General features: G+C 32.5%; 1 protein-coding gene across 1 annotated transcript in view; it reads left to right on the top strand.

The window, feature by feature from the left end:
- LOC143915950 (uncharacterized) overlaps positions 1-7,161 on the top strand; it is an 8,863-nt gene extending 1,702 nt beyond the window's left edge. Inside the window, exons 4-17 of the mRNA XM_077436771.1 lie at positions 57-169; positions 322-438; positions 528-806; positions 916-1,078; positions 1,153-1,401; positions 1,477-1,775; positions 4,884-5,092; positions 5,178-5,317; positions 5,406-5,518; positions 5,682-5,798; positions 5,888-6,166; positions 6,271-6,433; positions 6,508-6,756; positions 6,835-7,161. Of these exons, the coding sequence (XP_077292897.1) occupies positions 57-169; positions 322-438; positions 528-806; positions 916-1,078; positions 1,153-1,401; positions 1,477-1,775; positions 4,884-5,092; positions 5,178-5,317; positions 5,406-5,518; positions 5,682-5,798; positions 5,888-6,166; positions 6,271-6,433; positions 6,508-6,756; positions 6,835-7,161 (2,817 nt within the window). The remainder of the gene's footprint in view (positions 1-56; positions 170-321; positions 439-527; positions 807-915; positions 1,079-1,152; positions 1,402-1,476; positions 1,776-4,883; positions 5,093-5,177; positions 5,318-5,405; positions 5,519-5,681; positions 5,799-5,887; positions 6,167-6,270; positions 6,434-6,507; positions 6,757-6,834) is intronic.
- The last annotated feature ends 4,929 nt before the right edge of the window (positions 7,162-12,090 follow it).

The following is a 12,090-nucleotide window of genomic DNA, read 5'->3' as shown; positions in this document are numbered from 1 at the left end:
TTATCATAATAACTCATTATATGAATAGAAAATTTTGCATACTTATAAATTTACAGATTTATAAAGTTGAAGGTGTCATTCCGGCGAGAGATATTTTACCAAGCATGTCATACTATAGGGAGAATATGCGACAGGATATTTTCGAACATGCAAAAGGCTTGCTGACATCGTAAGTATTTCATTTACATTATATTTTATATGATTGTTTTACACAATGCATTTTTTTGTAGAAAAAAAGGGGTGGAATTCGCATCTTGTTAAGCATTTTATTATTTATATATTCTAAAAATCAAACTTAGTGTACATATAATATTATTTCAGTCATGGTGAAGATTGGTATGTATTTCGCAATAAAGTAAATACTATAATGATGCAACCAAAAATGATTAAGCAGTATCTTGAACCAGTCGACAGCATTGCTAAAGAGTTTGTTACTAGGTGAGTGGTTCAAAGAACTATAATTTTACTTGTTCTTTATATTTATAATTATTTTATTTATTAATTTTAAAATACCTCTATTTTAACAGAATTCAATCGATACGTGGAAAAGAAAATAAATTATCAGTAGATTTTATGAAAGAGATCAATAAGTGGTCATTGGAAAGTATTGCATATTTGGCATTAAATACAAAATTGGGTTGTCTCCAGGGTGAGTTATCTGAGGATTCAACACCAGCAAAAATGATCAATATAGCTGAAGAGATATTTACATATGGCGGACAATTAGATTTCCAACCTAGTGTATGGAAATATTTTGCAACGCCAACATTCAAAAAAGCTATGAAAGCTTATGACGAACAAGTAAGGTATGTTGTATTATTTAATTTTACTTCCCATGTGAAAAACATAAATTTGACTATTCCCATTTAATGTATGTATAATATTATTCATTAAAATTAAAACCTGTTTGTATAGTTTCAGCCAAGGTCTTATTCAAAAAGCAATGGAGAGAATTGAAAGCCAAAGCGTTGGCACACTCACTGATTCAGAACCCAGCGTATTAGAAAAACTACTGAAAATTGATAAAAATGTTGCTATCGTTATGGCTTTAGATATGTTGCTTGCAGGAGTAGATACGGTATATATTTAACGAATTTAAATTTTTAAACAAATATAAAATGATGTTTAAATTTCTGTCCGTTTTATTTTTAGACATCAACTGCATTAATGAACATTTTTTATTATCTTGCAACAAACCACTCAAAACAAGATATTTTGAGAAAGGAAATCTTGACACTTTTGCCTGATGACAATGCCAAATTGACAGGAGATGTTCTAAATTCTATGCCTTATATGAAAGCATGTATTAAAGAAGCTGCTAGATTATACCCCGTTACTCCCGGCACAATGAGAATCCTCACCAAGGGTACAGTGCTAAAAGGTTATCAAATACCAAAAGGGGTAAGAATATTCATATGTTTAAAGTTAATACAACATCATTACAAATGTTAATATGTCTTCCAATTTTTTTAATAGACTGAAGTTCTATTTCTTCATATGTCAATTTCGTTGGATGAGAGGCAATTTCCTCGTGCAAAAGAATATATACCTGAACGTTGGCTGAGGGAAAATATTGATTCAGATATTTCGTACAAAAATGCGCATCCATTCTGCACGATGCACTTCGGTTTCGGTTCCAGGTCTTGCATTGGCAGACGTTTCGCAGAGTTGGAGTTAGAAGTAGCTTTAATTAATTTTATGAGATATTTCAAACTTAGTTGGGAGGGACCACCACCGGGCCGAGCTACGACAAGTATCAATTGTCTTAAACCACCGTTTAATTTCACATTCGACAATATATAAAATTACAATAATTACATCTTTGATACTATTTGACAAAATAAAGGCCAAAATTTATTTATACATTATGACATTCTAATATATTGCATTTTTAAATAAATATAATGTGATATCTATAGATATATAAGAATATTTTGCTAGATTATATTATATATTTTTGTATTTTGTGCAATATGTATATAACATACTTTCATTGTATGTACATTAATTTTATATTAAATTTCCTATATATGTGTGTAAATAAATAATACTACAATTTAAAGTTTTTGGTTCAATATAAATTTATTTAATTGTTTTTTATACATTGCAGTAAAATATCTATATTATATTTTTACATTGGAAAAGAAAGTTCTGTTCGCTATTAAACACGGATACACATATATTGCTATTTTCTCTAGGTGATTTAGCCGTTGAAGTTTCTATGTATGGCTTTGGAAAATATTTGTAAATAATGTTACAACTTAATTTATGTACAAAAAAAGACAAAAAGAATAAAATTACATTTATATATACATAGATAATTAAATTTAGCCAAATTGTAGAGTTGTCACATTTGCACTCAAAATATGCGATATGTATGTAAGTAAATAATGGATTAATACTCTAAAACTATACAAAGTGGCATAACATATTTCAAATGAGTATTTTAGTTTAACTTAAAAAAAAAAAAAAAAAAAATATATATATATATATATATATATATATATATATATATATATATATATATATATATATATATATATATATATATATATATATATATATATATATATATATATATATATATATATATACAGTGAGCGACAAAAATAGGTACGCACATAGATTTCGGACAAACAGCGCGAAACAAACCTCTCTACCTGCCGTAAACAATGAGACCCCAACCTTTTTTTTTTACACAACTCTGTGTAACCGTTGGTTCAAAGATTTACAAAGCTGATGGTCAATTCCCTATTTAGTTTCGCGTTAACTTTGGTTGCAATAGCATCGCATCGGAAAAATGTCGTCCGCACGCCAAATGTCGACCGATGAAAAAGCGGTAATTTTGGCTCTTACGAAAGAGCGAATCGCGTATCGAGACATTGCTCGTCGGGTGGGGTTCAGTGAAGGTTCTGTGAGAAAATTCATCAAAAAATACAGTGATACAGGATTATTAACAAGGGCTCCAGGATCTGGAAGGAAGTAAAAATTGATGGAACGTGAAAATCGTGTCATAAAACGTGCTGCTCTTCAAGATCAATTTATTACTGCTTCTAAAATCAGGGATGAGGTTTACACTTCATCATCCACAGCAGTACATACCCGTATGATCCAAAGGAAGCTGAATAAATTAGGGTTTAGAGCGATCAAATTCGCGAAAAAGCCACTTCTGGCGGTTTCAATGAAGAAAAAGCAGTTGAAATGGGCCAAGGACAAGAAGAATTGGATATCAGAGGACTGGTACAGGGTGGTTTTTTCAGATGAATCTAATTGGAATCTTATTGGATCAGATGGGAAGACCACAGTTCGCCGTAGAAGTGGAGTATGTTTTCACGCAAGTTGTGTTTCGCGACCGCGAAGCATTCCCCGTATGTCATGATATGGGGGTGCATTACAGGATATGGAATAAGGGCGCTAGAGTTCGTCCGAAGGTCCATGAATGCCATCCAATACGAAAACACGATACGGGAACGTGTTTTACCCACCATCGAAGCACTCATAGAATTCGTCGCTGAACCAATATTTCAGGACGAATCTGCACCTTGATATCGGGCTCGTTCTGTAAGTTATCAAACCGTTTTTCTATCATTAAATTTTTTTTTTTATGTGGTAAATATCATCGACTTGTTTTAGATAACCAATTATAAAGAAAGTTTGGAAATTAAATCCCTTACCTAGCCCGGGAACAGTCCAGACCTGAACATTATCGAAAATTTATGGGCGATTTTGAAGAGGAAAGTAAAAGCCTGCAATCCAAAAACGCTTCAAGAGCTGGAAAACATAATAACGGAGGCATGGGAAAAGGATATTTCCCCAAATGTTATAAAAAAATTGTTTTATTCTATGCCCAGAAGAATTGAGGCAGTAATCAAAAACAAAGGGGGAATTACTAAATATTAAGCTTTATTTTATTTATATATTATTGTTTTATGTATATATTATTAATAGGAAACATTTAAAAAATGTATACCGTGAAAACCGCTTTAAATTAAATTAAAAACTCCCGAAGAACTGCCAATACTTTTTTCCCAAATTTGTCCATTTCGTAAATAATTCCAATATCTCAATAAATACATCAATATAATTAATAATTTGTCTTGTTTTATTATCTTAATGATCCTAGTCATGATTTCAGAAACTTTTAAATGAAAAATATTGCGATATATACGAATAAAATGAAATTTTGCTACTGCGTACCTATTTTTGTCGCTCACTGTATGTATATATATATTTATATATTTCTAGAAAAACAACGTCAAAAGCATCATCTTAGTTAGCATTGTATATATACATTTATGGGCAAGTGGATTCATCAAAAACGTGATTTATTCAAGGTCAACCAAATTTTAAATAATATGTGATCAACACGATGAGTCATGTAATGCTTGATTTCTTTAATTTTCGCTGTATGATAGTAAGTTGACTATCACTGCAATACTGCAAACCGTTAGATAAGGACCATCTGTCTCTGGACCATCATCGACTGTCTCTGTCCAACAAAATTAAGTTTGGTGTGTAGGCGGGTCACTAACAGGTTGCCAGTTGGTGTTTACCAGTATTGTGATACGTTCGTATACCCATCTTGTTGTCCAATAATAACCGGTCATGTACAGAGGTATAAACAATATGTTTCTACTGGTGCAGAGTAGATCGGTGCTCTCAGTGACCCAAGCCAGGTAAGCAATCCATTAGGTTTGGTTCTTTGGTGGAATCTACATGTATATATATATATATATATATATATATATATATATATATATATATATATATATATATATATACATGTAGATTCAGGAAATTTTATCATTTTTACGCTGAAAAATGATTCTGATTCGACTTTGAATGTTTTCATTTATGATTTTGAGAGTCAATTTTACTATTAGTAGATCTTTGAGCACATGCTCAATCAATCGTCAATTGGCTGCAGCACAGACCGAAGAATGTCCAGCACACGTTGCAAAACCTAAAAAAGATTCAAGTGAGTACCATTGCACTAAAGAGGAGTGGGACAACGCGAAACCTTTCAATCATATACCAGGTCCAGTACCTTTGCCTATAATTGGAAACACATGGAGATTTCTACCTAAGATTGGTAACAATTGTTATATATTTCTGATTAAATTCGGGAACTAAAAGAGATCTTATTAATTTCTGGTAATTCTATGTTTTATTTTCAGGTGAATATGGTAACTTGACAAGTGATTTATCTAGAATGTTCAATAAGTTGAATAGCCAATATGGAGATATAATTAAAATGGAAAAGATAGCTGGTCGAAAAACAGGCGTTCAGCTTTATGATCCAAGTGATGTTGAAAATGTTATTAACATACATATATATTTGTATTATTTTTAGCATAAAAACTCACTATATGAATAGAACATTTTGCATACTTATAAATTTACAGATTTATAAAGTTGAAGGTGTCATTCCGGCGAGAGATATCTTACCAAGCATGTCATACTATAGGGAGAATATGCGTCAGGATGTTTTCGAACATGCAAAAGGCTTGTTGACATCGTAAGTATTTCATTTACATTATATTTTATATGATTGTTTTACACAATGCATTTTTATGTAGAAAAAAAGGGGTGCAATTCGCATCTTGCTAAGCTTTTTGTCAAGCTTAATCATTTTAAAAATCAAACAATGACAACTTAGTGTACATATAATATTATTTCAGTCATGGTGAAGATTGGTATGTATTTCGAAATAAAGTCAATACTATAATGATGCAACCAAAAATGATTAAGCAGTATGTTGAACCAGTCGACAGTATTGCTAAAGAGTTTGTTACTAGGTGAGTGGTTCAAAAAACTATAATTTTACTTGTCCTTTATATTTATTATTCTTTTATTTATTAATTTTAAAATACCTTTATTTTAACAGAATTCAATCGATACGTGGAAAAGAAAATAAATTATCAGTAGATTTTATGAAGGAGATAAACAAGTGGTCATTGGAAAGTATTGCATATTTGGCTTTAAATACAAAATTGGGCAGTCTCCAAGGAGAGTTATCTGAGGATTCAATACCAGCAAAAATGATCAATATAACTGAAGAGATATTTGTATATGGACGAAAATTAGATTTCCAACCTAGTGTATGGAAATATTTTGCAACGCCAACTTTCAAAAAAGCTATGAAAGCTTATGACGAACAAGTAAGGTATGTATATTGTATTCTTATTAGTAAAAACATAAATTTGGGTTTTCCCATGTATGTATGTATAATTAAATATAATTTATTAAAATTAAAACCTGTTTGTATAGTTTCAGTCAAGGTCTTATTCAAAAAGCAATGGAGAGAATTGAAAGCAAAAGCGTTGCAACACTCACTGATTCAGAACCCAGCGTATTAGAAAAACTACTGAAAATTGATAAAAATGTTGCTATCGTTATGGCTTTAGATATGTTTCTTGCAGGAATAGATACGGTATATGCTTAACGAATTTACATTTTCAAACAAATATAAAATAATATTTAAATTTCTGTCCGTTTTATTTTTAGACATCGACTGCATTAATGAACATTTTTTATTATCTTGCAACAAACCACTCAAAACAAGATATTTTGAGAAAGGAAATATTGACACTTTTGCCTGATGACAATGCCAAATTGACAGCAGATGTTCTAAATTCTATGCCTTATATGAAAGCATGTATTAAAGAAGCTGCTAGATTATACCCCGTTACTCCCGGCACAATGAGAATCCTCACCAAGGGTACAGTGCTAAAAGGTTATCAAATACCGAAAGGGGTAAGAATATTCATATGTTTAAAGTAAATACAACATCATTACAAATGTTAATATGTCTTCCAATTTTTTTTTTAACAGACTGAAGTCCTATTTGTTCATATGTCCATTTCGTTGGATGAGAGGCAATTTCCTCGTGCAAAAGAATATATACCTGAACGTTGGCTGAGGGAAAACATAGATTCAGATATATCGTACAAAAAAGCGCATCCATTCTGTACGATGCACTTCGGTTTCGGTTCCAGGTCTTGCATTGGCAGACGTTTCGCAGAGTTGGAATTAGAAGTAGCTTTAATTAATTTTATGAGATATTTAAAACTTAGTTGGGAGGGACCACCACCGGGCCGAGGTACGACTAGTATCAATTGTCTTAAACCACCGTTTAATTTCACATTCGACAATATATAAAATTACAATAATTACATCTTTGATACTATTTGACAAAATAAAGCCCAAAATTTATTTATACATTATGACATTCTAATATATTGCATTTTTAAATAAATATAATGTGATATCTATAGATATATAAGAATATTTTGCTAGATTATATTATATATTTTTGTATTTTGTGCAATATGTATATTTATGTATGTTTATAACATACTTTCATTGTATGTACATTAATGTATAGGTACAATAATTTTATATTAAATTTCCTATATATGTGTGTAAATAAATAATACTACAATTTAAAGTTTTTGGTTCAATATAAATTTATTTCATTGTTTTTTTTATACATTGCAGTAAAATATGTATATTATATTTTTACATTGGAAAAGAAAGTTCTGTGCGCTATTAAACACGGATACACATTTTCCGACAACACAGACACTTTCATGATCAATACACTCATAGGGAAAGAAGTTGATTATTAATATTTTAATATAATAATACTAAAATTTACAATATTTAATAATTAGGTACATTAAAACATACATACAGAAGTACCTAAATTTTATTTACTTTTTCGCTCAACTAAGGTCTAGGAAAAAGGAATTCGAACTCGAACTTGGAAATCGATACGGGAAATTAAACCCAGAAGCAGACATCGAGGAATTGAACACTGTAATTAGTTCGGTTCTAACCTCAACAGGTAAGAAATTAGGTGGTTTCAGGAAACAGATTAAATTAAGCAAAATTTCAGCGGAAACAAAAAACCTAATTAAGCATAAAAGGAATTTAGATAGGGATAATAATAAGCAAGAATACAATCTAGTAAATAAGGAAATTAAGAAGAGAATAGTCAGGGATGTCAGGGATTTTAACAGCAAGCTAATAGAAAATACCATTAAGAATAACCGTAGCCTGAAAAAGTGCAAACAGGATCTTTTCTTAGGCAAAAACCAAATGATCGCAATCAGATCAGAGAGCGGAGTAATAATTAGGAATAGAGAAGAAATCATAGACAGAGTTTACACGTTCTATGCAAAACTATACGAGAACGACAACGGCCAATTCCCCACTCTGGAATCGACACACGGCCAAAGGGTTCCTGCAGTATTGCCTAGCGAAGTAGAGGCCGCGCTAAAAACTGCAAAGAATGGTAAAACCCCAGGGGAAGATAATATTCCCATCGACTTACTAAAATGTGGCGGCCCCCCCCTAATTAATATCTTAGCTAGGCTTTTCAGCAAATGCATCCAGAACCAAGCTATACCAGAAGGATGGAATAACGCAACTATCATTTTAATACACAAAAAAGGCGACAAAAGCGATATCAAGAACTACCGACCCATTAGTCTACTTTCAGCGGTCTACAAGCTCTTCACGAAGGTTATTACAGAAAGGCTGAAGAATATCCTCGACGAGAACCAACCTATAGAGCAGGCAGGGTTTAGGGCAAATTTCAGCACAATGGACCACCTCCAAGTAGTTGGCGAACTAATCGAGCGCGCCAACGAATATCAACGGCCACTGTGCCTAGGTTTCGTCGATTATGAGAAAGCCTTCGATACAGTTAGTCATAATGCAGTACTTAACGCTCTAAAAACACAGGGAGTGCCGGAACCCTATGTGGGACTGTTAGCTACAATATATAAGAATGCCACAGCTTCAGTTAAAATTTTTTCAGGTACAGATAGATTTAGCATAGGAAAAGGAGTAAGACAAGGAGATACAATCTCGCCCAAGTTATTCAATGCGGTGCTTGAGGGAGTTTTCAGGAAATTGGATTGGGATACAGCCGGAGTAAGCATCAATGGTCGCTTTTTGAGTCACCTTCGGTTCGCAGACGATATAGTTTTAGTAGCTCGTGATTCAGCTGACCTACTTATCAGACTAACACAGCTGGACAGGGAAAGTAGAAAAGTAGGATTAAAAATTAACGTAGATAAGACTAAACTAATGTTCAATAGTTATTGCATGCCTGATAGCATCCCCTTAGATGATAAACCAGTAGAAGTAGTAAATAATTATTTATATTTAGGTCAAATAATTGACATGTCTGGTAGTAAAAATGAAGAGATAAAGAGACGTATGAAATTGGGGTGGAGTGCATTTGGACGGATGAATGCTGTTTTTAAATCAAAAATGCCACTCTGCCTGAAGAAAAGGATCTTTGATCAATGCGTTTTGCCAGTGATGACGTATGGATGTGAAACTTGGACACTGAACGCCAAGATGCAAAATAAAATCCAATGCACTCAAAGAAGTATGGAACGCTGTATGCTTGGCATAACGAGGAAAGACAGGAAGCGGAACACGTGGGTGAGAAATATGACAAGGGTAGTGGACATAGTGGATAGAGTGAAGAGATTGAAATGGCAATGGGCGGGTCACGTAGCTAGGAGGATGGACGAAAGGTGGACAAAAGAAGTGCTTGAATGGTACCCGAGAGAAGGCAAAAGAGTAAAAGGAAGACCGCAAGGAAGATGGGTGAACGAAATTAGGAAAATGTGCGGAATGAGATGGATGAGTGTTGCGCAAAACAGAGACGAGTGGAAGCGTGTTGGAGAGGCCTTCATCCAGCAGTGGATGGCGAATGGCTGTAAATGATGATGATGATGATGATATTTTTTATTTCGGCAAATTTATACAAAGCTTCAAAATCGGTAAGTATGTGAGTACAACATAAAATTTTTGACTATTTTCAAGTATATATTATATTTTGGTAATAAAAATGGGTTCTAGAATTATGTATGTATAATCTCATCACACAACAAACAAAATATATGCATGTATAATACACATTCATTTGACCAAATATTAATTTAAAAGAAAATGGTACATATATACATACATACATGTTTGAGTTCAATAATGTATATTTGTAAAGTCAAATGATTACATATTCGACCTTCTAACTTATTTATAAGATTACATATTCAAATATCACTCATATACGCAACTCGAAAACGTTAATAATTATGTTATTACATTAATTCATTATATTTTACATTGAATTTTAATACAAATAAACTTCATAACCATTTACATATATTATAAATTATCCATTATTTAAAATTGGAGTATGATTATTTTATTATAGAATACATTACAATATACAAATCCTCAAGTATTTATACATTCAGCATTATTAAATATATACATACATATGTATGTTACATCCAGCGAGGCACAATCATTTTATTGAAAAATTTTGGTATTGATCAAGTGATAAATTTGCTCCCTTTGGTATATATGCATGTTACTGTGTTTCATCAATTTGAAAATATTGAGTTTAGCTAAATATTTATGACAAAAATGTAAGCAAAAACTTTTGAGTCACATTCATGATTTTTTTAACATTCGAAAATTATTATTATAATTATATTTTTAAATATTTACAAGGCTATGAAATAAATACATTAATATACATATATATATATATATATATATATATAGAAAAATAGTAAATATTATATTAGATATACATGTTATACATGTTAGGGGATACACAATATATTACTGTAGGCCTTAAGACTAGAAAAAACTCACTACTTTGGTCGTCACAGATGTTTGTATGTATAATAATACAATATTTAAATGGTTGAGGCTATTTGCAGGTACTATATCTGCAAGCTATTGGCTATTTGCAGGTACTATATCTGCGACAGGCGCAAAGCCTTCTGCGCATACGCGTGAACTGTAACTGTCGGCGTGTTTACTGTTAACATTTTGTTTTAAACCACTTAAAATTTAGTTCGAACTCGTAAAGTGACGTAGAGTAAAAAATATAATCCAAATAAGTTAATATTATTAATCATATACAACGTATAAAGGTCTGTTCATACTTAACAGCACTGCACGGCTTCAGCACTGCACGACTCCGTTTCAAATATGTCATTTTATTACATTTCTATTCATATCTACCTACACGTCGCGGTCACGTCACGTTTACAGCAATTTGGCCAAGTGCAAGGCAAAATCGGCTTACTTATACATTAGAGGCCATGACGATACGGCGCAATACTGCTTACGTCGTATTGTCGAGTACTTACGTACAATATGAATGCATACACGTGCATTCGTAGCTACGCGTCAGAATACAAGTCAGCAAAAATGTTTCGACGTTTATCGAACGAAAAATTATGTATAATCGCGCTGTTGTTGGAAGAAGAAGCTCAAGAAGGCAATAAAAAAGCACGGAGGCGTTTTGATGTGCATCCCATGTTAAAAAATAGAAAAACCGATGGAGAGTTTTGGACACTGTATAAGGAGCTTGTGGATGATGGACAAATTTTTTTTAAATATTTCCGTAAAAAAATTAAAATAATTTTAAAATATTTGCGCCAAAACCATGTCGAAAGATTGAACAGCTGTCAACTGTAACTATCGATCATTGGTCCAAAACAGCAAAGCGGCAGACTCATGGCACGTAATTCGCGTGTATATTTCCACGATGGCCAAAAAAACGGATACGATACGCTGACGGATGTTGCTGTAAGGTATGAACAGGAAGTGTCGGGTACTGCTGTAAGCCTGCCGTGGCGTAAACGTGACGGTTGGTATGAATATACCCATACAAAATGTACCAAAGAATACTTTTCGTACGGACGGATACCTGCTGAAGTCGGTACGTGCTGACTAGGTATGAACAGACCTTAATACCTACATACAAGTTCAAGCCGCGAACTAGCTAAATGATGTAAATCTATTATAATAAAGTGCAAAATTTATTTGCCTCGTGTATAATGAACGATTGATTAAACAAGTCTAGCGTACATTAAATGCAAGAAATTATAATCAGATTATAAGTTCACGCGCATGCGCAGAAGGCTTTGCGCCTGTCGCAGATATAGTACCTTCTAATGGCCACAACCTATTTAAAATTTACATTGGAAACTTACAATTTGGCTAGATTATTATCAACAAATGCTAAGCTTTAATATATTT

This window comes from Arctopsyche grandis, chromosome 8 (genome assembly GCF_051622035.1).
Source record: "Arctopsyche grandis isolate Sample6627 chromosome 8, ASM5162203v2, whole genome shotgun sequence".
Lineage (NCBI taxonomy): Eukaryota > Metazoa > Arthropoda > Insecta > Trichoptera > Hydropsychidae > Arctopsyche > Arctopsyche grandis.
Note: the sequence above shows the minus strand (reverse complement) of the source record. Positions and strands in the feature narration are given on the sequence as shown.